Source organism: Elephas maximus, chromosome 10, assembly GCF_024166365.1.
Source record: "Elephas maximus indicus isolate mEleMax1 chromosome 10, mEleMax1 primary haplotype, whole genome shotgun sequence".
NCBI lineage: Eukaryota > Metazoa > Chordata > Mammalia > Proboscidea > Elephantidae > Elephas > Elephas maximus.
In genome coordinates, this window is record NC_064828.1 from 77090296 (window position 1) to 77117688 (window position 27393).

The following is a 27393-nucleotide window of genomic DNA, read 5'->3' on the forward strand; positions in this document are numbered from 1 at the left end:
ATTATCTGGTTCATCTTTGTATCCCCAGCGCCCAAGGGATGAAAGTTGATACACCAGGCAGATGGACTGGGCAGAGTGCACTGTGAGCAACCCCAATGTGTGACAATAGCAGCCAGTCTGGTTTGAAAGACAGGTCTGCAAAGAGAAATGGGTGATGAGGTCGAGAGAGATCAGGAATACCAGGAGAGAAAAGAGAGACAGCCCTAAGACACGTTGGCTCCCCTCTTAGACTGTGAATTCCCAGCTTCTGGTGAATTCTTCACTGGGCACTCAGAGAGTGCTCTGAGGCTGAGAAACGCAGGCGAAAGGAGCTGAAGCCTGAAAACACTTGAAATGACAAAAGGTGAAGCACTCCAGGGCTGTGAGATCTCTTGAACCCATTCAGAAGCCAAAGGAGAGAGGCTGGCTGTGCCCCAGGCACGAGGCCCCATAGCAACTTTTCAGGCCTTTCCTGGTATGGCCTCACTGCAGGCACAGTGAGGCCACAGGGGATGGGCTGGGGTTTGGAGCTACGTCTGAGTTCCAAACCAACATTTTTCCTTTCTATGGCACTCCTTAGCAGCAAGGATGGTGAGACTATGTCTCACATACTTTGGACATGTTGTCAGGAGGCATCAGTCCCTGAAGAAGGACATCATGCTTGGTACAGTAGAGGGTCAGTGAAAAAGAGGAAGACCCTCAGTGGGATGGATTGACACAGTGGCTGCAACAATGGGCTCAAGCATAGCAACATTTGTGAGGATGGCACACGACCGGGTAGTGTTTTGTTCCATTGTACATAGGATCGCTATGAGTGGGAACCGAGTCAACAGGACCTAACAACAACAACAACATGACTGTCTCCAAGATGGAGAGAGTTGATAGAGCCACTCTAGTCAGTAGTACTGTTCTGGCCACATGGAAAGTACAGGTCTGGTCTTGGTTCCAACAGTTTTAGAAAAGTACTGGCCAACTGGAGGGTGTGTAGTGCAAGATGATTACTTATTCAAAAAGTGTTTGGATAACGCACATGTGCCAAGTTTGGCAGAAGCTATTTCAGTTTACCCTTGTTCATTCATTCACTAAGCATTTCTCCTGCAATGATCACTGGTGACCGTTCTAGGCACTGGCAATACAGCAACGAACAGAGCAAAGTCCTTGCTCTCACTTGAGTGAGCGGAGACAAGTAAGTCTATAACTCATCCGGAGTCCTTGAGTGACACAAATCGTAAAGCGCTTGGCTACTACCTGAATGGTTGGCTGTTCAAACCCACCCAGGGGCACCTCAGAAGAAAGGCCTGGTGATTTGCTCCCAAAATGTCACAGCTATGAAAATCCGATGGAGCACAGTTCTACTCCGACACACATGGGATTGACTTGACAACAACTGGGCAGCACTGGGCAGCATAATACAGCAAGTGGTGACAACTGCGATGAAAAAATACAGCAAGGTAAAGGGAGAGAGGGTGAGGGGGTTGGTGGGTGGGAAGGGTGTGAGACTTGTGAAGGGGTGGTCAGTGAGGACTGCTCTGATAAGCTGACATGTGAGTTGAGATTTGAATAAAATAAGGGAGTGAGTCAAGTGGGTATTTGGGAAAGAATATTCCAGGCAGAGGTAACAGGGAACCTCAGACAAGAACGTGCTTGGTGTATAAAGCACTGTGGGCAATGTATAAAAATATAGCCCTTCATTTGCTAATAGTCTAGTTGAAAAGTTCTTTCGCACAAAAGTAATTATAATACACAGTAACATGTGAAATAAACCAGCATAAAGGAGGAAAAGATCATTTTTCATTTGGGAAACTGGGAAGGAGATAGACCTGGACTGGTGCACAGGACAGACAAAATTGGAAAATGTAGTTGGAGGAGAACAGATGCTAGGAGAGAGAACAGCAGAGGCATGGAGGCAGGACTGGAGGTGAAGGTGAAGAAATTACAAAGGTTTTTAAAAAATATTTGAAGAGCTTGCACATGGAAGAGGAATCAGAATAATTTTTGATATCTGTAAAGGCAAAGCCAAATCAAAAAGAAGAAATTTCAGGGAGGCAGATTTCTACTCATCTAAAAATGGGATGGGCTTCTCAGTCCTGGAAGTATCTGAGCATGGCAAAGCGGTCTGGGGTGCATGGGTAGACCTGATGATTTCTCAGGGGACTTTCAGCTCTCAGATTTAATGGAAAACCAGCTTAGTGTTTCATGCCTCAGGTTTTCTTTCACCTAAGAGTGGCAAGTGCCGTAACATATTTTACTTGAGATGATGCATGGCTGAGGGGCCTGCAAAGATCCACATTTTCTGACTACAGCTATTAAGACAACAGACGTATAGCTGATGAGTCCTTCCTGTCTTTGGGAGTTGCTCTGATTTGGACCTGCTCTAGAGCTTTCCTCCGTTAAGACGCAGTTGTAATAATCAATCATATTCTCTCTCTCTCATATACACACCCTTTACCCACAAGCCTAAAGAAGAGAAGAGCCACAAAGGAATCTCCTGAACTATACTCCCCACATTTGGATGCTGAGACAATTGGTCCCATTCTAATGGCTTCAAAGTATCTTGGTCACCCCTGCCTCCCCTTAGGCCCCCCCAGTCTCTACCGTGCTGACCCTTTTCTTCAGAGTCTTTCCTGACCCCATCTCCTAGATTGCCTCAGGCAGGGCAAGGCTCACCCCTGAATGTGGGGAAGGGGTCAGGTAATGGGGCGGTGGTGAACATGTGACACTCTGTGTGCCCAGGACCCAGGGAACACAGGCATTTGCTCTGTCCTCCAAGATCCCTGAGGAACTAACGGGCAACGCCACCCATTCAAAAAGCACCCCTTCTCTAAAAGACTCCTCTGGGCCTGTGTTTTGTTCCAGCCACATAGCTTGCTCAAGGCTGCCTGCTAATTCTCTTCTTCATTCAAGCCAGCCTCATTATTGGTGCTGCATTTTGGCCCAGGCCAGGAGGACTTTTTTATGGACAGTACTTAAGAGCTCTCAGAAAGCAATTTTGCCTGCTCAAGAATGTCCGGGGAAATGGGGCATAAGTGCCTCATGGCCTGATTCTAACCACAGACTCGCTCAGAAGGTTCCCTCCATTACATATGCACACCCGTACCTCTCCCCCGCTCCAGGCATAGCACTCCCACCCTGTAAGCACATCTCTCTTCCTCCCTGGGCTCTTCCCCCTCAGTTCACCACACACTTCCTTCCTCCTTGCTGCTATAGCTCCAGTGCTGGGAAGGAGACTGTGGCTAAGAGAAACAAGAGCTTTGAGTGGACGAACCTGGCAAGTAATGGGAGCAGGATGTACAAAGCAGGTGGCCTGACTTCTGGGCCACCCCAGGGATATGCCAGGTGCAGGGGAAAATATCCCAGCCCCAAACCCTACCCACACTCCACCTGGTGTTCAGCTGGTCCTGGTACTTCTTCACTTCTCCACTGCGTGGGTGGCCACTCTCAACCAGGCTGTTGGCAGCATGGTTCACATCATCAATCTGAACCATCAGAGTCTTCATCTCCTGGTCCAAGGTATCGAACCTGGTATGAACAGAGAAAATGAGGTTTTATGAGGCAGAAGTAGACATGCCATCACGATGGCTACCAGTCTCTGGAACCTTAAGCACTTGCCTTTTCCTTCTACCTCCTGGACATGTTTATTCAGGTAAGGGGGCTAAAGGAGACAAGATATGCTGACACACCTGATTTTTCTGATTCACAGGTCCAATTTCATGGTTTAGCACTCCCTGGGCCAGCTGGTTACTTACTACACAGGCCAATGGCTCACAGAGAGGTGTGAAAAGAGGGGAGGGCTGCAAAGAGGTTACAGTGGGGTGGGGTGTCAACAGCCACAGGGACCACCTGCTATGGACTGCATTGCCCTAGTTGATGCTCTTGAATTCTGATTCGACTTACCCTGACACCTTGACCCAAAGGATACCCTTCCCAGCCAAGTGCTCCCTGGTGGGAGAAGGGAGAGCTGCTCAAGGTGGGTTGGGAGGAGGATTGAGTGGTTAACATTCTGGGGTAAGAACCCAGGTTCTTCGAGCATCAGCACAGGACCATCTCAGAACTGCTCCAGGGAGCAGCATCTCCTCTTCAACTCCCTGGATTCTGTGCTTAGGGTGCTGAGATGCCACACAGACTGCAGGCATGACTCCCACACCAGAGTGCTGATGGAATTGGAATACTGGAAATGAGAATGGCCTTGCAGACCAGTGGTTTACAAACTGGTTTCTGTGGCCCCTAGGGGTTCTGCAGCTTAGAGACTGCACAGAAAGCTAGTGCTGGTAGGGTCCAGCATCTCACTCCCACATCTAGAGGGGCTCCACTATCCCCTATGTTCTATGTTGGGGAGTCCATATAATCAACTCATCTGAGCAAATGCTACTGTAGTTAAAAAGTAATTGAATAACTGGACTAGAAATATCTCTTTCATTTTAATCTGAGGAAACCGATGCCCTCGGGGGATGGGAGGTTAAGTAGCCAAGGCCACAGAGCCAAATTAGAACTTGTATCTCCTGATGCCTGCACCTTCCAAGAAAGGGCATCTCATGGCCTCTCAAAGACACCCTTGCCAACTGGCGCAATTGGTTTGTGATCAGCTGCTAACCTAAAGGTTGGCGGTTCCAACTCACCCAGAGGTGCCATGAAAGAAAGGCCTGGCAATCTGCCTCCATAAAGATTACAGCCAATAAAACCCTATGGAAACCAAAACTACCCCCTCAAGTTACCTTTTAGCTGACTAGCAGGTTAGCTCATAAAGTAATGAATATCACCTTTGAATACTGTGTTCTTTTAAAAAACCATCTGTGTGAGACCAAATGGTCAACAAATATGCTGAAGCATAGATGAGAGGGTTGAGGGGCTGTGAGACTAGGTCAATGGGAATGGAAAAACTAGAATGGAAATAAAGAGAATGTTGACACAATGTGAAGAATGTAACCAATCCACTGAACATATACAAATATCACTGCACATACACAAATTGTTGAATGGGGACCTATTTTACTGTGTACACATCCACCAAAAATAAAATTTTTTTTTAAAAAACCTTGATGGGGTTCTAGTCTTTAACACATAGGGCTACCATGAATTGGAATTGACTCAACTGAAACTTTTTTTAAAACCAAACTAGGCGGGAGGTGGAGTGCAGGCCTTGGGAAAGGAAGGCGAGGAAAAGCTGCACCGGCTCTAACCTGTGCTGCACGACCTCCAGGTCCTCCAGAGTATCCGGGATATCCATCTCGGACAGCCACTTCTCCTTCTCGCCCATCCACAGCTCACAGGCTTCTGTCTCCCCAAACACCGTGTAGAGGCCCAGGGCATCCTGCAGCCTCTGCCGACGCAGGTCCGCCTGGGCCATCACCTGCTGGTAGAGCTCGCGGAGGGCCTGCAGCCGGTTGGTCACATCTGGGGAATCCCGAAACTCTTGAGGAAATTCCTGGGCCTGCTGTTCCAGATGCTCCATCACCCCACGGCTCTCCTCCAGCTCCTCCAGGAAGTCTTTGTGCTTCTTCTCCAGGGCCCGTGTGGCCCCTTCATCCTGCCCCACATCTTTGCCTGAGAGGAGCCGGAGGGCATCTTGAAGCCAGGCTTTCAGGTCATCCGCATCACCCTGGAACTGGAAGAAGGCCTCAGCATCCTGGAGGTTCTTCTTGCGAAAGGCAGCCAGCTCCTTCAGCTGTTCCCACTGGGCCGACACCTCCTTGATACGGGCCTCGATCTGTGGGTGCCCAAACTGCTTGCGTTCAACCATGTCCTCAGCCTCCTGGAAGATCTGCTTCAGGTGGGTGTCCAAACCGCGGAGCTCATCCTCAAAGGCCTTATGCTTGCGCCGCAAGATGAGCACGCTGGTCAGGTCCTTGCCATAGTCCAGGGAGGAGTAGATTTGCTCCTTCTCCTTGACCCAGCTCTCGGCTTCATCCATCTCCCAAAAGAACTTCCAGAGCCTCTTGGACTGCTCCAGCTGGGCCTTTCGTCCAGCTGCCATGTTGCTCAGCTCCTCAAAGCACTGCTCCAGGTGGCTGACACGATCCTTGATGACTTGGGGGTCGCAAGGCTGATATCCTGGGAAGAATGGGAAGGAGGGAGGAAAAAGGAAGGAAGAACCTCATTTATGGACAAACTTCAATCAGCTACCAGGCTGGAACCACACGATTCAGAACCTGCCATCACATTGGACCTTCTGGATTGGATGCTGGGGTCCCAGTTATTATCAGGCAGACCCAGGTCTTTATAATTGGTTCCCACTAAAACTACAGGAATGGAGGGAGGTTAAAAGTTTGGCCAGTTATTGGTAGAAATGCACAACATGAAATTATTTTTAAAAATAAAGTAAAAATGCCCAGTTACAAATTTCAAAGTGATTCTTCAAAAAAGGCAGCGAAGTCTGTATTTTAAGACCAGAAACCAGAAACCTAAATTGTCTCAGCCATGACTTGAACTATCAGAGAGAATGGAGGACAGACAATACCTTACTGGTGCTTGGAAACGACTTTCTGATCATGGGTTATCAAAGCAGTTGCCTACTCTCTGGAGAGTTTTGCTGTCCTCAAGCTTCTTTCTTGGGCCATTAGTTGATGAAAGAAGCAGAATTCTAAAGCTAGTTCCAGTGGATTTTTCCAGGCTAGGGTGCTAGGGACAGCATGTGGCTCTGGCATTAGAGACCTCAGTAGGGGAGACACCCTTGGCCTCACCTTGCTCTTCCGTGAACTGCAGGGTGGCTGCAGTGATGGCCTTCACTTTGTCCCCTTGGATGGCAATGTCGGCCTCCATCAACTTGTGCTTCTGTAGCAAGTCCTCTACCTCCAACAAGTGCTTCCCAAATTCAGCAGACAAGAGGTAAGCCTGGCAAAGAAGACAGGGTGAAGGGAACAAGGCAAAGTGAAGAGAACTACACACTAGGTGAAGAGGCCCTTCCAAAGGGAGGGTCTGTGGTATCTGACTCAGGATGAGTCCAACGCAGCTGGAGAACGGCTGCTGGTTGGGATGGAAGAAGCTACAGAGCAAGACTTCCTACTGGGGCTGCCCATCAGAGTCATTCATGGAACGTCCCACACTTGATCTGTCTCAAGGTTTGGGGCCAGGCACGTACGTTTTTAAAAAGCTCCATAGTCTGACGTGTATCCTCACTTGAGACCCATTGCAATGGAAGGAAAAGGGAATTAAGACTCCTTGGTTGCCCTGACCCTGGGAGGTCTTAGATTCTAACTAGAGTCAACTTGTGGTTCTCAGAGTCTGACTCTGGCTCCTGATGAATGCCCATTCCTTCTGAGGCCTGCTAGCTTTCACCTTTGCTTGTATGAACCCAAGATTTCTCCATCATTGGAGATACAATGGACTGTGCTGGTGTCATCTACCTGGGAGCACAGACCCTGTGCTGCCTCAGTTGCTCCATTCTGACTCAGGGATGTGATTGGCTGGGAGGCTTCTAAGGAAGCATACCCTAACCGTAGGGCCAGCACTGAGTCCCAGAGTGGATGCTGCTGGGTGTGGGGAAGGTAGTTTCCTGGGCCCACCTTGATCTCGTCCATCCAGTCGATGCTGTGTAGCATGTCCTGGAAGAGTTTCTGCAGCTCCAGGGTCTTCTGCAGCCTCTGGCGCCGGGCATCCAGCAGCTCCAGCAGGTAGCGCCACAGGCGCAGGATGTTGTCCTTTCGGGCCGTGATGCGCTTCTGGTCATGGTAATCCTCCTTCTCCAGCTCCTGGGCCAGGTCCTCCAGGGCCTTCACGCGCCCCTCGTAGGCAGCCGTGTCGGTCTCAAGGGCCTCGTGCTTCTTCTTGGCAGCCTCCACAGCTCCCAGGTCATAACCGAAGTTATCCTGCCCCACAAGGAGAGAAATGGGCAGCCCAGTCAGACTCCCCTTGGCTCACCTGCCCAAACACAGAGGAACACCGGGTCCTTCCTGCTGGGTGGGAAACCCATTACCAAGAAGGAGTGAGTGCTGCTGTCCTTTTCAGTCTAACTAATCAGAGCCAAGTTCCAAAGATTCAGTGTCTTACAAGTACCTTCAAAAGCAGCCCATGGCTTTACTTGCTGTGCCCTAAGTGTGGGTGATGCTGCATGGCTACGACTAACAGAGCTTCTGAGGCTCTCTGGCACTCAACACCCTGCCCGAGGGGACCATCCAGTCCTGGGCAGGAAGGGCTTCCTCGCCCTCAGAAACGGCACAGCTGTAAACAGACGGTTTACCCACATGTGACCTATGAGGCACACACACTCTCCAGTTCTCTCCGAACACTTGCTTTCTTTCCCCTTTCTGGAAAGAATTTAATTTGATTTCAGGCTCCAAATGGCAGGGAACAGATGCTCTCATGGTCAATCAGCTCTGTGGTCAATTTTTAGCTAGTGAAATATGTCGCAGTGCTGGAGGCCAGAGTCCGGGAGACAGTCTGACACACACAAGGTGCTCTGTGTTTTCACCATATTCCCAAAGAACTGTCATTTAATGCCAACCAACACCCTGGCCTTAGCTGATGCTACTGGTCCACATAAGGCAACTTTTGGGGCCACTTATAGACAGTGAGGCTCTTTCCTAAAATTGAGACTTAAATCCTGGAGCGTTCTACTTTGATGCAAATCTTGATCCATCCAACCCCAGAGAGCTGAGCTGCAAGAGAGGCTTATCCATGGAGAGACTTATCCAGCTGCCAACAAGAGGCCAGCTAGGCTCCAGCCCAGGCGACTGCTGGGGGCTCAGGAAAACTTCCTGTCTCCTGCCATCCTCAAGCGTGCATCCTTTACCTGGGTCACAAGGCGCTGGTTTTCATTGAGCCATGTCTCCCTCATTGCAGCCTTTCGGTCAAAGCGCCGGGCCAGCTGCTCCAGCTTCTCCTGCCGGATGAGCTCATTTCTCAGGGCCAGCTCCCGCTGATACTCAGCTTCCTCTAGGCTTTCCCAGGCCTGCACAAGGGACAGAACGCAAAGTCAGGTCTAGACATTTTGGGGCACAGGAGAAACACCTGGGTTTCTCTTTCACCTGACACAGTGATTTCTGGAATCCAGGCAGAGCCTGAGGCTCTCGAGTGGGTGGAGGAGGATTAAAGTTCAGTGACAGCCTTTTGGTGTCCATGTCTGGGCCAACCAAAGATTCTAGAAGCACTGGTCTTAACCTCTCAGGTCCCTCTTATCCTTAAACCTGCCTCAGAATATTGGCCCAATACAATGTTATTCACCTCTGTGAGTACTCAGTAAATTCTTATTGACCAAATAAATGGTTACCTTTCATTCTATTAGAATGTCTGGGTGGTGTTAAACCGCCAAACCTCTGAAATGACATGCCCCTTCTGTTATAAGCAGTTAATATTCCAGATTTAAAGATGAGCTTAAGGTCCTATAGAAGGTAGGTTATGAAAGTGGTCCCAAAAAATGGACTCCGGGTGTCTGTACAGTGGGCTGAATTGATGGATGGTAGGCAGAGTTTAGACTTCCAAGGTGGTGTGGTGGTTAAGAGCTTGGCTGCTAACCAAAAGGTCGGCAGTTTGAATCTACCAAATGCTCCTTAGAAACTCTATGGGGCAGCTGTACTCTGTCCTACCGGGTTGCTATGAGTTGGAATTGACCTGACAGCGATCAGTGTTTTAGGCAGAGTTTGACCTTTCAGAACTAAGTTCAGATACCTGACCAAAATAGCCAGCATGTGTAATTAACAACACCAGAGAAAATGGCTTGGTTTACCCTGTCCAGTGACCATTTCCTTGTGCCCTTATCAGGAACTCCAACCCACTGGCAAAGAGTAATGGAAAACACGGCTATACCCGGTTGATGTCAGACACCAGTTTCCCTTCATGTGGTGTGTACACTTTCTGATTGTTGGCTCTCATTCGGGACTGGATGGTAAAAAGTAGGACTTCCAGATTCCCCTTCTCCTGAAACCTGTTAAGAAAACAGAGTTAGGGAGATTAGTGTCCAGATCCCCATAACCAAATTTTTTCCGGAAATCAACATGGGGCCCTGGTATATGGGAGCATGGATAATAAAACATACTTCACTTAAAAACAAAGGAAAAGTAAAGAGGCTCTATGGGTCTATTTACCTGTTGAAACGTCTGTAATACTCACCGACTGAGAGCTAATAGGGGATTGGGTGTTTACAGTACAAATCAGGGAAAACTCAGCAGCTACCACAGCATTTGCCTAACATTTGCTTCTATATGGGAATGACTAACTGGAATTTCTGGTAACTCCTATAAATATCAAGTTTTGCCAGTTGATACAAAGAAATTCTTCCCTGTTTTGCAAATGATGAAGGTTTCTGACTAGCTCTTTAGTCTGTTCTTTACTGAGTCAATAAAAAAAATCTTCTTAGAAGCGGCATTATCCATATACGAACATATTGCACTGAAAGCAACTTTCACCTGAGTCCTAATGAGCTGCATCTACTGACAAGCCCTAAAGGCCAGATGCTTCAGAAAGAGGAGAAAAGGCTGAGCACCAGGAGGATTTTAGGTGCAGGAGACGAGAATTGGCAGAAGGACAGATGTCTGGAATCCAGGTAACTGGGTACTTCCATATTTCTGCAAGTATCTAAGTATCTACCCACTTCTACATCCTCAATATGGCAGTCAAGGATTGGCTGTAAGCCAGGTCCCACCCTGAACCCAGTAAAATTGACCTCAGGGCTCACAGGCATTTCAAAAGAGCTATGCCCTGAAGCACTGTCCACACAGCCAAGAGATAACACCCCCAGGTGCAGAACCTGATGGGCTCACAAAGGTTGTTATCTGTATTGAATTTAACAACAACAAAAAAAGTCCGACTCACAGCGATCCTATGGGTCAGGGTAGAACTGCCCTATAGAGTTTCCAAGGAGCACCCGGTGGATTTGAACTGCCGACCCTTTGGTTAGCAGCCACAGCACTTAACTACTACACCACCATTTTAAAAGTGGGTTAGTGTCAGACCAGAAACCAGATACTTGTTTAGGTACACTCTAGACTTCATGTCTCACCTTTCCCCATTTGATAGCCATGAATGGAGTGTATGGGAGATGGGAGAGGAGGGAATGAAGCACCAACAACAGGCTAGAAACTGCTTCAGAAGAACTGAACAGGCTAACGGCAGAGGAGCTGGAATGCGCCCTGCGAGTATGCATGTGTGTACATTTACACATGTGCATGTTTTTGCATGTGTGCATCAGTACAGTGCAGGTATGTGCGTGCATTTGTACATGTTTGTGCGTGTATATATGTGCATATGTGAGTGTGTGTGTGTGTGTACTCATGCACATGGGCGCAGGCCCTGCCTGCACACATGTGAGCAGGAGCCCTGAAAGGCAGGCGAAGTACTCTGCTAATGAGCAGTGACAGACAGGAGAGAACCAGAAAGATGTATCTGATGATCACTAAGGCCCCACCCAGAGAGCTTTGGGGCTGAGATTACAGAGGTCATTACCAGAAAACAAACCATAGCTCAGTGCACACACAGAGAGGAGCTTTCCAGAACAGGTTCTTCAGGGACTCAGAGGACTGAGATTTCACCCCAGCTCACCCTAAGAGATCTGGGCAAGTCACATTTTACTTTCTTTGGCTATGAGTCAGGAGTTACTTATAAATGCCTGTTTCCTCTAAGGTGTTGCTTGGGAAAGGAGCCCTGGTGGCACAGTAGTTAAGCACTCAGCTACTAACCAAAAGGTCAGTGGTTTGAACCCACCAGCCACTCTGCAGGAGAAAGACGTGGCAGTCTGCTTCCGTAAAGATTACAGCCTTGGAATCTGTACTTGGAAAGTTCTGCTCTGTCCCTTAGGGTTGCAATGAGTTGGAATCGACACAATGACATTGGGTTTATGAGTTGCTTGGGAGCAAGATGGCAAAGAGGGATGAAGCAGGTGACAGACATAAAGCTTTTAAGCCCCTACAATACACCTTGTGGATACACTTCACAAGGCTCAGTGCTTGGCTTTACCTTCTTGCCCATGGTTTCTCAGGCACAGATGACCACCCCCCTGAGTGCGCCCTATCGATGGGCCCTTACTTGGGCGGCTTCTCTACAGTGCGGTAAGTGCTGAAAGCCTGCAGCTGTTGTTGGACGCCTGTCAGGGAGTTGGCAAACTTGCGGTTGTTCAAGACAGTGATGGTCTGCTCGATCCAGGTGAGCAAGTCCGAGGCCAGCCAACCATACTTCTCAATCATCTTCTCGGTCTCAATGGCATGGTCGATCACCTAATAAATCACCCCATTACTCATTATCATCAGAGGTGCAATGACACCAAGGGGGACCGCAATTGAGGTGCCCTTGAAATGAGGCTCCTACCTCTCAAGGCCCAGAGCATTTTATGTTGGGTTTGTCCCCCAAGCCCAAGACTGATACTAAAGCTAAAGGAGTGTACTGGAAGTGGGCAAGGCCCTCCTCTTGCACTGGCAAAATCAGTAGGGAGTTGGCCCTGTGAACTCTAACCCTATAAAATATTGGTAAGTTCACTCTGCCAGGATACCAGCCACTAGAGCGGCCAGAGGTTCTTTTATTTTGAAATATTTCTTAGGGATCAAGGGCCTCCAGGTACTGCCTTTGCTAACCACCAAGTACATGAAGATGAATGAGAAACAGCCCCCACTCTCAAGGAGCTTACAGCCCAGCATGGCAAAGGAATCTGGTATGAGGGGCTGTGTAGTGCCATGGGTTCCTGGTATACCGTGGGAGCCCAAGAGGCCTGAAACAACAATACACCAACCAAGCTAAACCCTGTATTTGTTCACATGAGAATGAGACATCAGTGTTCTTGAGAATACAGGGGCTCAGGGCTGCAGGCTGTGGCATCCTTCAAGACAGGCCATTACCTGCTGTGGAGCTGACATGGCAGTGGGTGGCTTCAGTGGGAGCTGGGGTTGACCTGTACTGCCCTGCCGGCCCACTGCAGCTGGCGCCCAGACACAGGCTCTCAGCATGGAAAGGGAGTACCTCAGTCAGAGCATGGTGTGGTAAATGGAAGCAAGCGGGGCTCTGGTTACCTTGCCGACACGCTTGCCCTCCACCGCCAGCACCTTCATCTTAGAGAAGTAGTGGTAATATGATACCACGTAGGTCATGATGGATCTCTCGTCAGGGTTTTCTGTGAAGACATCTGCAAGGAGGTGGGAGGGAGAGTACATTCTCAGACCAAACTGGAAGCCATAAAAGTTAAGATCATAGGGGTTCCTGTTCCTCCAGCACCAAGTTCAACTACAACAACCAAATGACAACCGAAGGGCATGATGGAAGAGTTAGAGCTCTTCCATCTTCTTTAGAGACACTATGAAAAAAGAAAGAGGCAAGATGCTGATTTCGCAATGGATCCCCAAATGGGGCCAGCTGAGGTGTCGGAAACCAATCTGGAGTGAACAGCAGGCCCGGAGTAGAGCTCTGGCCCAGCTGCTGACCCCACGCTGTGCCCACAGCTTGCCCGGCAGGCACCTGGACTAGCCCCGGCCAGCTTCCAAGTATCCTCCCTCTAGCACAGCGAGTGCCATCTCCCACACTACAGTCAAGGGCCTGGTTGGGGTGGCTGAGGCTCACCTTCAGGGTCCAGGAGCCGGATGATGCCCAGGTGACGCTCGGCCACATCAAACGCATTCTCCAGGTTGTGCCGGGCATTGGAGTCCTTCAGCTTTTCAAAGTTGATCAGCTCAGGCCTGGTGACAAAGCCAAACTGTTAAAGGGGAGTGGATATGGCACCCCCCACCAGCAGGGCAGCCCCAATATGCAGCTAAGACCCTGGGTGGCCTCAGGGAGGGGGCCCAGCAGGAGTGGGAGGAGGATGCAGACCAGGGGAGAGGGAGCAGCCGTGAGCAGCAGGAAACAGGCAGTGGGTGGGACAGAGTTAAGGAAAGCAGGGTGCTAGGGGATGTTAAGGGTGAAAGGGAAAAGAATGACAGAAACAACATAACCTCTATGTAAAATGCAATGTGTCCAAATACCCTAAGTGGCTCTGTCTCAGTCAGTTCCCACAGCCCTCTCCTGCCTCTTACCGGTGCTTATGGATCAGGGCATTGAAGGCCAGACCATCCTTCCAGCTGGAGGTGAAGTTGGTGACATTGACTTTGGGGTAGCTGCATCCAAGAGAAACATCAAGGCCTAATAAGACCTGATTTGAGCCCACCCAGGGATGCCAAAAAATAAAATAAGACCTGAGAAATAGGTTCTTTTGGCATCCCCCCAAAATGTGATCTAAGGGCCATTACATTAGGAGAGAAATGAACTTGGCCATTCTTAAGCTGCTTCAGCCCGGGCGGGCAGCAGTTAATTCCCGTAAAGGGCCCCAAAAGACCCCATGAAGTCCAAAGACTCATACAACCAACAGACCCCATGATTTGACCCCAGACAGCTTTGGAAAAGCATCCTGCATTCCAGACCTCAGAGAATCAGGCAGGACAGACTGCTATAGTCCTGGGTGATGATGTCTAGTGCCCCAGAGTGGCAGTGCTTGGGGGTCACCAGGGAGTAGTGGGGAATGTGGTAGTGGCTGGTTCCCAGGCCATACCCTGCCGTCTTCATCTGACACCATAACAGCAACGCATCCTTGGCTGAGCGTGTCTCACGGCCTTCCAGAGTTTGGACTACAATGTCCTGAATCTGAGGGTGGCAGGAATGAGAGAGGAGAATTAGATTTGAGTCTGGATCTGCACCTCACTACCCCTGGGGTGCCTGCTCCTTTTTCTCCCTCTGTAGCCATCCATCTATATCACTAGCCCTGCAGCAACCACACCCTGAGGCCTGGGTCCCAGTGGCCCGTTTCCCTGTCTGAGTCAGCCTGAACAGCACAGGGCTGACTTCTTCATGTCAGACGAGACAGCTCTAATTTGATAACTCTAACAGGATGCCGCGAATACATGGCATGACACCCTGATTCCGTCTAGGGAGGTGTAATGCCCCACAAGGCTGTGGAACAACATGAACTTTGGAAGGTATTGTATTTTGATTAGCTGCTCCTCTTGGCTTTTCATTCTTCCCAATTCCACTGCTATTATTTTTTAATCTCATGCACCCATAGAGAGTGAGCAGATTCAGCCTCTAATCTTCCAGTTGGATAAGGTTTTTAGTCTGCAAGTTGCAGCCTATCTCCTTCCTGCTCTTACTTTCTCGGGCTAGGTTCTTTCTGCCCCTCGAACTATCACGTTAGGAGCAAAACCAGCAGGTAAAAAGCCCTGTTTTCCTTCCCTCACCGTTTCTAAATTTCCTTACAAATAACACGGAACTCGAATTTTAGGGTGAGAAAAGCTTGTGATTGAAAAATGTAAAATCAGATCTTCAGTGGTATTTTTGCAATTTCTTGTGCATCATCAAATATTTCAAAAAACAGAAAGTTACACATGTGGAGGGGGGAGCTCAAAAGCAGGTCTTCCAGCCAGATCTCAACCCAGCTACTAATTTCTACCTTCTCCCTCAGAAGATGACACTATTGACTGACTCAACAGCTCCCCCAGCTTCTGTGACTTTGTGTGACACAGAAGACAGTTTCTAGCCTGCCAGGATGTCACGAACGCTTGCACTTCACTCACGATTTTGTAAGATTTCCGAAGCCCTGCCCAATCCAGAGAGGCCCCTCAGCTTTCTCTGCCACCAGGAAACCCACCTGAAAGCGAAGGATGATGGTCCAGATGAGACCCAGGACCAGGCGGTGGTTGCCGTCCACAATGTCGTGGGAGCCCATGTTCTCCAGGTGCACACGCTGCTCCTTGAGGAACTGCAGGGCCTTGTCCACATTCTCCAGGCAGTGGATGCGCATCCTGCCCTTCGTGGGCTTTGGCTGGGGGACAGCAGTGGCCCCGTGGGCATGGAGGGAACTCACACCACAGAGGTTGCCTCAGAGTGGCTGCAGCCTAGATCGACTTCTGTCATGAGCATCCACCCACCACCCTCCTGGTCAATCTCCTACTCCCACAGTCACTCCTTGACATTTCCAACCCTGTCCGTTCAGTGAAGTTCAGAGGTTTGCCTCTTAGAGCACCCAGAGGTCTGCTACTGGGCTGCTTCTGTATCTTCTGAGTGGCTACTAAATAGCGTTAAAAAAATAATAATAATAACACAACAGATAGTTAATTGAGCACTGACTATGTGCCAAGCATAGTTCTAAGAATTATTTGCTGCTGGTTGGTGTTAAGAGTGGCTTTTAGCTCAGTGATTGCCAACTACCTTCCTCCCCTTTTCTGAATGCCCCCTCACTGATGAGTAATTGTATAATTTGAAGGGTTCCCAGTGATAACTCTCTCTGGACAGCTTTTAATGCAGGATAAGAGGAAAACTTCAGCCTGGAGTTGAAAAGGTGAAAGAAGAACATGGTGCCTTTTATGGTATCTCAGAGTACTTCCTCAGGTACAGGTATTTCACCCATTTTACACATGGGGGAAACAGAGGCAAAGTTGGTCCTACCTGACAGGCCCAAGGTCACAAAGGAAGTAACTGAACAAAATATAAACTTTGGTCTAGTTCTCCTTCAAGAACAACATGACTGCCTGGTAGGTTATGACTGACAGGGCTTCAAATAAATTTCCTCTTGCAAGAGTGATAAAACACACAGCAAAAATATCTTCCACATTTTCCTCTTAGTTCCAAGAGGGGTAAAAATTTCTCCAGCTTTGTAATGAGAATCCCTAAATCCATATATCTTAGCCTGTGTGAGGAGGATGAGGGCAGGGTCACTGCAGGCCAGCCCCAGATACCCAGACTCCAAGTGAGAAAGGCATGAGCTCTACATGACTTCTGGGAGAAGCACACGGGGTGGGGGTGGCCAGAAGGAGACTGGTAGTTCTGGGAGGATGTGAGGGAACCCAGTTGGCTGCGTGGACACTTGGCAACTTAAGTATTCACCTCCTGGTGTTGGAACCTCCCAAAGGAGCAGGGAGTAATCTTGGAAGGCCATGAGAACTCAACGTATCCCAGACCATGTCTTTCCCAAAGAAAGGCCAACCACACCAGCCACAGGACCCAGGGAAACGGACTGGGGCACAGAGGGAACTTTACCAGCATCTCTCCAGAGAGCACCTCCAGCAGCTTAATCAGCATCCGCCCATCCCGCAGGTCTCTGTAGAGGTCAATGATGTGGCAGGACACCTGAGCCAGATTCGAGTTCACCCATTTTGTGAAGGTCTTCTTCTGAACAACTTCTCGCTCATCTGGTTGGGGAAAAGGATCTTGGGTAAGGTGCCTGAGGTAAATCTGACGTGGGGCAGAGGGGTTTTACCTCAATCCTAGGATCTCCGCATTTCTGGCAGAGGAGGTTGATGTATACATTCCACCCCCTTCTTGGAAGCATCTATGATCAAAGATCAGTTCATTGGCAACTCGGGTCCACATGCGATCACACTAGGGCAATGAAGAGATAACTTCTACCACCACCACCAGTTATATACACAATATCAAGACACCACTGATTCAGCTATGTATTTTTCTGTGCCAGTCAGAACGTTCCGTACGTTGTGCCATTGAGCTCAGACATCAATTCCAGGTTTATCCATCCATCCGCCCGCCCTCCCGCCCGTCCGTCCGTCTGTCCGTCTGTCCATCCATCCATCCATCCACTCATCCATTCAACAATGCTCTCTCTTGGCCTTTTCACCTCCACCTTACTCCCTTCATCTAATTCCTATTCATCCTTCAAGAGTCAGTGTAAACAGCACTTCTTAGCAAAGCTTTTCCTGACTCTCTCTCCTAGGTTAGGCCTCCCATTGTGTGCCCTGACCCCCAAGTTTGCTTTCCTTACTCTCCTCAGTTACATGTGTCTTCACACTTGTATTAGTTGAAGGTCTGTCTCTCCTGCAAGGCTATAGGTTTATTGTGCCCAAGGAAGCCTGTCTGTCTCATTCACCTCTGTATCCCAGGACTGGAGCTTGGCACATAGTAGGCACTTCAAAGCTGTGTTTTGGCTGACTGCAGAAACATTTATTCAGCTCCTATTATGAGGCAAAGTCCCTGGGTGATAGAAATGGCTAATACACTCAGCTGCTAACCAAAAGAATAGAGTTTCAAGACCATACCGAGGGGCCTCAGAGGAAAGGCATAGGGATCTACTTTAGAAAAATTAGCCACTGAAAACCCTATGGATAAAACCAAATGACAGTTGAGCTTAAATCATAAAAAATGTCTGCTATCCTCACCCCCAGAATGGCAGGCAGGGCATCCCAATCTTCAGGCTTGGGAAGCTGGCATGACACCCACACCCTGAATCAATGTCAGGTCAGAACCCTAACCCAGGCTTCTGGCCCCATGTTCTTCTGGCTCAGGTGGAGTACCTCATAGCACCTCTGTGCAAATAAATGCTGGTGGTGCAATGGTTAAAGATATCAACTGCTAACTGAAATGTTGGTGGTTCGAAACCACCAGCAGTTCCAAGGGAGAAAGATGTGGTGATCTGCTTCTGTAGGGATTTACAGCCTTGGAAACCCCATGGGGTCGTTATGAGTCAGAATCGACTCAACGGCAATGGGTTAGGGCTGGAGAAGCTTACAAAATGCTGGGAAGAGGACAGAAGATGGGGATAATACAGAGAAAGGGGAAAGAGTGGGGAAGGGAGAAAGAGAAAAAGAGAGAGAAGAGTGGCAGCAAAGAAGAAAAAAAACAGGACAGAGATAAAAGGAGAGAAAAGTGGGGAGTGAACTCTTGTTTGGATTTGTGAACAGTCTGTGGCCACCGGCTTCTGGGCACTTTGGTTAGAAGATTTCAGGGCAGGAGGTGACCTGGCAGTGTGGCTGGGCCTGGGAGCCATCAAGGCTCCCTGGGCAGCGTGGTGTGTGGGGGTAGGTCAAAGTGGCCCAGCCGTGAAAGGAAGAAACATCAGTGCTGTAGAAGCAGGCGATTGTGTGCTCAACTGAGCCCAAACCTGGGCAAGGTCGGCTTTTTAAATTATTAACTCTCTGACTTTAACAACAACAAAAAAAGCTCAGCCAGCTCTGCCTCAAGGGTATAATCTTGGCAGCTCCTAAAGCTCGTAGCATCAAATTCCTTCTGACTTCACGGCTATTTTAGTGTTAGGAACTCAGACCTTTATATTCATTTGTTCATTCATTCAGCAAATGTTTACTGCGGGACCATTAGATGCCAGGCTCTGGGTGGAGGTGGGGAATTCAAGGACAAGAAAGACAGTCCCTACGCGTGGGGCAAAAAGGAGCCCTGGTGGTGCAATGGCTAACGTTGGCAGTTCAAACCCACCCAACAGCTCCCTGGCAGAAAGACGTGGCAATCTGCTTTCATAAAGATTATAGTCTAGAAAACCCTATGGGGCAGTTCTACTCTGCCACATGGAGTTGTTGTTAGTTGAAATTGACTGCACCTAACAACAACGATGCTTGAGACATGTATATTCTGTTACAAATATGGTAGGCGCTTGAGGTGTATACAGAAAATGCTATGGGAACCAGCCAAATAGGAAGCCCAGAAAGAGGAAAAATACTACTACTGACAATACAATTCTTTTAAAGATAAAATTAAAATGGCATTCATCCTGAGTCTCTGGGCAAAGTTTCAGTTTGCCGATATACTGGATGCAAAGCAGAAGTGTTTATTCTGGGGCGTGTTTAGATTCACCGGAGCTAGCAACAGTCCCACAATGCGTTTCCTAGAAACCAAGTCTTCTCTTTAAGCACCTAGCCCCTCTATCCATTTGTGTATCCTTTGATCAAGGAGTTGGAAATTTTAGCCCCTTTAGAGGGATCTCAAAAAGCTTTCTTCTTTCCTCCTTTTCCTGTCTTTAAGAATCTAAAACCTTCGTTACCTATGTATGTCTGCTTGGCAAAAGGTTAATAAAGAGCCTCTAAAGCTCTAGCTGGAGGCTCAGAATTTAATCTTAGGTCACTGGGCTGGCACATATATTGGTGTAGAAGTATCTTAAGTCACCCTTAGATGCCCTCAGACCCCAAAATGTTAAAGCCTTAAGTTTAGAGCACACAGGCAGCCTCCTGGCTGCCTTTGATTTTAGGCTGAAGTGGAATTGCCCAGAATTCCTGGCACCTGAAACACTGTGCAGTACTGAGACACAGGAAAGATTCTGAGAGGCTCATGATGATCATAAGGCAAGAAAAGGCCCAGGGGTGGGGATTCATTTCCATTAGCTCGCTCGCTCTGACTGCTCTACAACCACCGCTCAGCACATTCCCTCCCAGAATGGCCCAGGCGCTCATCCGGAGGAGAGGCATGTGGCCCAAAGCCAGCTGAGCTGGGAGCCCTGGTGGTGTGGTCAGGCAGGAGAAGCGGCTGCACACTAAGCCCGCTGTCCCTGGCGGACCTGAGCTATCCTGCAGGGACCTACTGCGAGAAGGAGGCCTCAGAGGCCCTGCCAGGGCCCAGACTTTATTTTCAGAGCCCTAACCCTGCCAGAGGAGCCCTGGTGGCTTAGTGGTTAAAAGCTTGGCTGCTAACCAAAAGGTCAGCAGTTCAAATCCACCAACTTCTCCTTGGAAACCTTATGGAGCAGTTCTATTCTGTCCCATATGGTTGCTATAAATCAGAACTCATTTGACATCACCTAACAACAACAAACCCTATGGGGCAGTTCTACTGTGACCTACAGGGTCACTATGAGTCAGAATGGACTTGATGGCAATGGGTTTTAATCCTGCCAGTATGAGGCATTGGTGGTTCAGTGGCAGAATTCTCATCTTCCATGAGGGAGACCCAGGTTCGATTTCTGGCTAACACACCTATGCGCAGCCATCACCTGTCTGTCAGTGGAGGCTTGCGAGTTGCTATGATGCTGAACAGGTTTCAGTGGAGCTTCCAGACTAAGAAGGACTAGAAAGGAAGGCCTGGTGATCTACTTTCAAAAATCAGCCAGCGAAAACCTTATGGATCTCAACGGTTCGATCCCCAACTGATCATGGGGATGGCACAGGACCGGGCAGTGTTTCCTTCCATGGTACGTGGACTTGCCATGAGCAGGGACTGACTCAACTGCAACTAACAACAACAACCCTGTCAGTGCAGAAAAAAGGGTGATTCCACCATCATGGCCTGTCTTAAAGCCACTAGAGCCTCAGAAGACACTCGCAACTCTGCTGCCAGCAAACCCAGGGCTCTCCATTTCTCTTCTTTTCCCTTCCTTTCCCAGGCTATGGATTCTCATTCCTCCCTACGTGTTAGACATCCCCAAGAAAACTCATCTTCCTCTTTGATCGGCAAGCTAGAATTATTGTCTATGTATCATGACTGGACTTTCTTTTATAACCCCCTTCAAAAGTTTAGTCTGAGGTCAAAGAACCCCACAACAACAAAATCCTCAAATATTTATCTACTAATAAGTGAGTAGAGCCCTGGTGACATAGTGGCTAAGAGCTTGGCTGCTAACCAAAAGGTCGGCACTTCAAATCCACCAGCTGCTCCTTGGAAACCCTATGGGGCAGTTCTACTCTGTCCTATAGGGTCGCTATGAGTTGGAATTGACTTGACAGCAACGGTTTTTAATAAGTGAGTGGACTACTGCTTGTCTGTCAGTTTGTGTACTGTGATAGCTTGTGTGTTGCTCTGATGCTGGAAGCTATGCCACCAGTATTTCAAATACCAGCAGGATCATCCATGGTAGACAGGTTTCAGCAGAGCTTCCAGACTAAGGCAGACTAGAAAGAAGGACCTGGAAATCTACTTCTAAAAAATTTGGCCAGTATTGCATTGGGCAAATATGCTGCAAAAGGCCTCTTTAAAGTGTTAAAAAACACTTTGAGGACTAAGGTGCACCTGACCCAAGTCATGGTATTTTCAATCGCCTCATGGGCATTCAAAAGCTGGACAATGAGTAAGGAAGACCGAAGAAGAATTGATGCCTTTGAATTATGGTATTGGTGAAGAATACTGAATATACCATGAACTTCCAGAAGAACAAACAAATCTGCCCTGGAAGAAGTACAGCCAGGATGCTCCTTAGAGGTAAGAATGGCGAGACTTTGTCTCAAACTCTTTGGACATTTTATCAGGAGGGATCAGTCCCTGGAGAAGGACATCATGCTTGGTAAAGTAGGGGGCTGGCAAAAAAGAGGAAGACCCTCAATGAAATGAACTGACACAGTGTCTGCAACAATGAGCTCAAACACAGTAATGACTGTGAGGATGGCACAGGATGTGGTAGTGTTTTGTTCTGTTGTACACTGGGTCACTATGAGTTGGAACCGACTCGATGGCACCTAACAACAACGAATGAGTGGAAAGTGCTTAAAACAGTAACTGGCACACAGAAAGATTGCCATAATGTTAACTATCATTGCCAGCATTACTATTACTACTACTGCTATTATTATGTGCAAGGCCCTGTTCTAGATACTGTGGGGGAGCACAAGGCAGGCTCCTTCTTCCCAAGAGCCTCAAAGCCTAGTTGAGGAAATGTCATGGATTGAATTGTGTCCCTCAAAAATATGTGCTGAAATTCTAACTCCCGTACCTGTAAATATAACCCTATTTGGAAACAGAAGATTTCTTTTGTTACATTAGTGACATCATAGGTGGGGTGCTAAACCTAATCACTACTGCACTACTGAGTTCTAAAAATTGCAGAACAGACACAGAGGCACACACACAGGGAAAAGGCAGATGTCAAAGAACACCAAGAAATGCCAAGGACCTCACAGGGCCACCGACAGGGATGGACTTCCCCCTATAGCCATGCCCTAAATTCAGACTTCCAGCCTCCTGAACTGTGAAAAAATAAGTTCCTATTCTTTAAAGCCACCCACTTGTAATATTTGTGTTATGACAGCACTAAGAAACTAAGACTGGAGACAAGGCACAAATTCACAGTTAATTTTGCAACCACATAAGAGATAAAGGGAGGCTCATTTTAATAATATGACAGCTGTTGTAAGGTAATATTGGATTAGTTACTAGATAAAGGATTCATACAATACACGCTCAAGGGCTCAAAAAGGAGAAAAGTAATTTTCAATTAGAGTAGTCAAGTGGGGCCTCATGAAGAAAGTGAGTGGTCAGGCAAGGAAGGGGAATGCACGTTGCAGCCAGGGAGGCAGAATGAGCCCAAGCAGAGAGGCATAAAAGAATAAGCCTTGTTCAGGGGTCATTGAATAGCTACAGGTAAAAAGAAAACATGTGGAAAGTAGGTTTTAAACTGGATGTAGAAAGCCAGGAATGATGGGCTAAGTAGTTTAGATTTTATCTGAGAAGCAAAAGGAACCACTGAAGGTGTGTGAGGGTCATTTTCTGAAATATTAATTTGTAAGACACTCAATGATAATAAAAAGACAAATATTCTAAATTTCAAAAGAAATGTGCAAACTCTATATGAAGAAAACCTTAAATGGCTTCTGAAGTATACTAAAGATTTAAACTGATGGAGAGGCACATGTTCTTAGATAAGAAAATATAAAGAGATGTCAGTTTTCTCTATATTAATCTATATATTTAATACTATCTTAAACATATTTAAATTACATAATTCCAACAGAACTTTTGGTGGGAACTAGACAAAAGATTCAAAAATTCATTGGAAAAATAAGTGAACAAAAATAGTTTAAACAATTCTAAAAAAGAAGAGTAATATAAGGAAACTGACCTTGCCAAATTTTTTTCTGTCAAATATTAAAGCATAGTATAAAGTTATAATAATAAAACTGTATAGTAGTAGCATAGGAGTAGATGGATACATCAACAGAATGCTCCCAAGCATGTATAGAAATTTAATATCTGATAAAGACAACATTTCAAATATGAAAGGGAAAGAAGGATTATTCATTAAAGGGTGTTGGCAAACCTGGATGACCATCCAGAAAAGATTAAGTTGAATTCACAGTTCATACTCAAGGATAAATTTCATCCGGGTCAAAAATTGAAACGTAAAAATGGAAACCATAAACATGCCAAAATCAATCACAGTAGAATTTTTTAAAATAATGTTAGTGTGGGGAAGGCCCTTTTAAATATGACACAAAATCCAAAAACCAGAAAATAAATGACTGAAAATTCACCTATATTAAAAAGAAATGCGTGGGAAAGAACACAATAGGCAAAGAAACAAATGAGAAAAAAAAAAAATCTGTAACTCATATCGCAAAGGGCTGATTTACCTAATATAAAAAGAACCAAAACCCAGGACCATCAAGTGAATCCATGTGTTAGAGAGTAGAGCTGCTTCATACAGTTTTCTTGGCTATCATCTTTATGGAAGCAGATTGCCAGGCCTTTTGTCCACGGCATCACTGGGTGGGTTTGAACCACCAGCCTTTAGGTTAGCAGTCAGGCACAAACTGTGCCACCCAGGGATACATATAAACAACACCTACAAATTAATGAGAAAAAGACCAAAAATCCAATAGCAAATGGGCATAGGAATGTGAACAAAGAGTTAACAGAAAAACTATAAAAGGCTCTTAAATATATAAAAAGTTGCTCAGCCTTACTCCTAGTAAAAGTATACTTAAAAAAGTAAATAAACAAAAACTAAATCCAATGCATGGTCCTTGACTGAATTAGTTTGAACAAACTAACCATAAAAGACATTTTGAGACAACTGGGAAATTTTGAATACTGACTGGGTATTAGATGATATTAGGGGAATACTGTTAATCTTATTAGAGGTAATAATGGCATTAGGTAGGATGGTCTTATTTTTCTGAGATGCATACTGAAGTAGTAGTAGTAGATATTGTTATTAGGTGCTACTGAGTCAATTTTGACTCCTAGCAACCCTATAGGGCAGAGCAGAACTGTTCCATAGGGTTTCCTTGGCTGAAATATCTACAGGAGCAGATTACCAGGTCTTTTCTCCCGTACAGCAGCTGGTGGGTTCGAACTGCCAACTTTTCGGTTAACAGCTGAGTGCTTAACCATTGCGCCATCAGGGTTCCTTATACTGAAGTAATTAGGGATAAAAGGTCATGAGGTCATCAATTTACCCTAAAATACTTCACATCCTCAAATAGATGAAGCAAATACAGTAAAACGTGGCAGATTCAAACTGCCGACCCTTTGGTTAGCAGCCGTAGCACTTAACCACTACACCACCAGGGTTTCCGGTAAAATGTTAAGAACTGTTAAGTTTAGGTGATGGGTTCACTATAGCTTCTCTCTACTTTTTTGTACATTTGAAATTTTTTATACTAAAAGTCAAAAAATAAAATGCAAGTACACTAAGATACCATGTTTCACTTATCAGATGGGCAAAGATCAAAAATAAAATACCTTACTGGCAAGGATGTGAGGTAAAAAGCACTCGTGTATTGCTGCCGAGGGTGTAAATTGGGGCAACCTCTACGAAAGGCAATTGGGCAATGCCAGTCAGAACTACAAATGCACGTGCTTTTTGACCCAGTAATTCCACTTCTAAGAATTTATCCTGTAGATACACTTGTATGTTTACAAAATAGCCCACATACGAGACTATTCATTGGATATTTTTGAAACAGCAAAAGATTGGAAACAACCTAAGTATTCACCAATAGGAGGCTGATTTAACTGAGTATGATATCCATTCAATGGACTATTTCGCAGCTGTAAAAGAATAGGAGGTGGCTCGTTTATGTACTAATACGAAACAATCTACATAATATATTGAGTGAAAAGAAGAGCAGGGGCTTGGCTGCTAACCAAAAGGTTGGCGGTTTGAACCCACCAGCCACTCCATGGGAGAAAGAGGTGGCAGTCACTTCCATAAAGATGACAGCCTTGGAAGTCCTACGGGGCAGCTCTACTCTGACCTACAGGGTTGCTATGCGTCGGAATCAACTCGACGGGAATGGGTTTTACATAAGCACATTACAGAATAGTACATAGTTGTTTTTTTTTAAGCTGAGAAAAAACAATATACACCATTTGTTTGCATATGCATAAAATATTACTGGAGATACATAAAAGAAACTGATAATACTGGTTGTCTTCGGGAAACGAACTGGGTGTCTGGAAGACCAAGGTGAGAAAAAAACTTGTTACTATTTGCCCTTTTATGTCTTTTTGAGTTTTACCCATTGAGTGTACTCATAACTTATCCAATACAGAACAAACACATTTTTCTTTTTCTAAAGAAAATATTAAACCATGTTTCCTTCCTTTTCTTTCTAGAATTCTAGTTCCTTTTGTGTGTCCTTGCCTCAGGGATTTTTCACCAGGCAAAAATCAGAAGCATCTTTAACCATCCGAGCCCACAGGCAAGGTAGAGGGGAAAGAGAGAAGGTTTATGAGGTGAGAAGCACCACCCAGTCACCCAGGGCAGCAAGCTGGGTCCTGAGGACAGCAAGGTCCACTCCTCTCCCTGAGGTTTTACCTTCTGAATGTTCCCTACACAGGGTTGTTTTTGTTTTTTAAACAGTGTTATTAAGATATCATTTACATACCATACAATTCACCCATAAGTACAGAATTCAAAGGTTTTTTAGTATATTTATAGATACGTGAAACCACACCCACAGTCAATTTCAGAACATTTTCATCACCACAAAGAGAAGCCTCTTCCCCAAATATCCTTTAGCACTCCCTTCTTTATACCCTCACCTCCTGCCTCCACTCCCCAGTTCTGTTGTTACTCTGTGGAGTCTGTGTACAACAGGACCAAAATGCCGGTCTTGCGCCATCTTCAGTTGTTGATACGTTTGAGTCCACTGTTGCAGTCACTGCGTCAATCCATCTCACTGAGGGTCTTCCTCTTTTTCGCTCACCCTCTACTTTATCAAGCATGATGTCTGTTATAGACTGAATTGTGTCCCCCAAAAATATGTGTCGTAAATCCTAATGTCTATGCCTGTGGTTATAATCCCCCTTGGGAATGGCTTGTCTTTGTTATGTTAGTGAGGCAGGATTAATACAAGCAAGCTAGCAAGCAGAGATGGGGGAAGAGAGATGCCAAGCGACATGAAGACTGCCCAAGTGCAAAAGCTCAGAAGAGACCAGGAACTTCCTCCAGAGCCCACAGAGAGAGAAAGCCTTCCCCTAGAGCCAGCACCTTGAATTCAGACTTCCAGCTTCCTAACTGTGAGCAAATAAATTTCCATTTGTTAAAGCCACTCACTTGTGGTATTTCTGTTACAGCACCACTAGACAGCTAAGACAATGTCCTTCTCCAGGAACTGGTCCCTCCTGATAATGTGTCCAAAGAATGTGAGACAAAGTCTTGCCATCTCGCTTCAAGGAGCATCCTGGCTGTACTTCTTCCAAGACAGATTTGTTCGTTCTTCTGGCAGTCCATGGTATATTATGACGCCAGAGTCATAATTTTAAGGCATGGATTCTTGTTCAGTTTTCCTTATTCATTGTCCAGCATTCACATGCATGTGAGGCGATTGAAAATACCATGGCCTGGGTCAGGTGTACTTTAGTCCTCAAAGTGACATCTGTGCTTTTTAACATTTTAAGCTCTAAGAAACCATTAATCTATTTCTGTCTCTATAGTTTTGCCTATTATGGAGATTAATATAAATGGAATCATATATGATCTTCCTACAGGGGTTCTGAAATCTGAATTTCTCCCCTCAGGATCAAGGCTTTTCATTTCCTTCCCTCTCCAGTCTTCCTCTTGGCTCTTCCTTCAACTTTCCTCCTCCC

The 27393-nt window shown here is 46.7% G+C and overlaps 1 protein-coding gene across 1 annotated transcript in view; it reads right to left on the reverse strand.

Annotated features, from left to right (window-relative positions):
- Positions 1 to 27393, reverse strand: part of SPTB (spectrin beta, erythrocytic) — a 136698-nt gene that overhangs the window by 41519 nt on the left and 67786 nt on the right. Inside the window, exons 3-15 of the mRNA XM_049898202.1 lie at positions 16894 to 17045; positions 15506 to 15679; positions 14414 to 14505; positions 13902 to 13982; positions 13450 to 13565; positions 12906 to 13018; positions 11932 to 12119; positions 9718 to 9835; positions 8705 to 8863; positions 7479 to 7781; positions 6657 to 6807; positions 5157 to 6027; positions 3361 to 3498 (exon numbers count right to left, since the gene is read on the reverse strand). Of these exons, the coding sequence (XP_049754159.1) occupies positions 3361 to 3498; positions 5157 to 6027; positions 6657 to 6807; positions 7479 to 7781; positions 8705 to 8863; positions 9718 to 9835; positions 11932 to 12119; positions 12906 to 13018; positions 13450 to 13565; positions 13902 to 13982; positions 14414 to 14505; positions 15506 to 15679; positions 16894 to 17045 (2656 nt within the window). The remainder of the gene's footprint in view (positions 1 to 3360; positions 3499 to 5156; positions 6028 to 6656; positions 6808 to 7478; positions 7782 to 8704; positions 8864 to 9717; positions 9836 to 11931; positions 12120 to 12905; positions 13019 to 13449; positions 13566 to 13901; positions 13983 to 14413; positions 14506 to 15505; positions 15680 to 16893; positions 17046 to 27393) is intronic.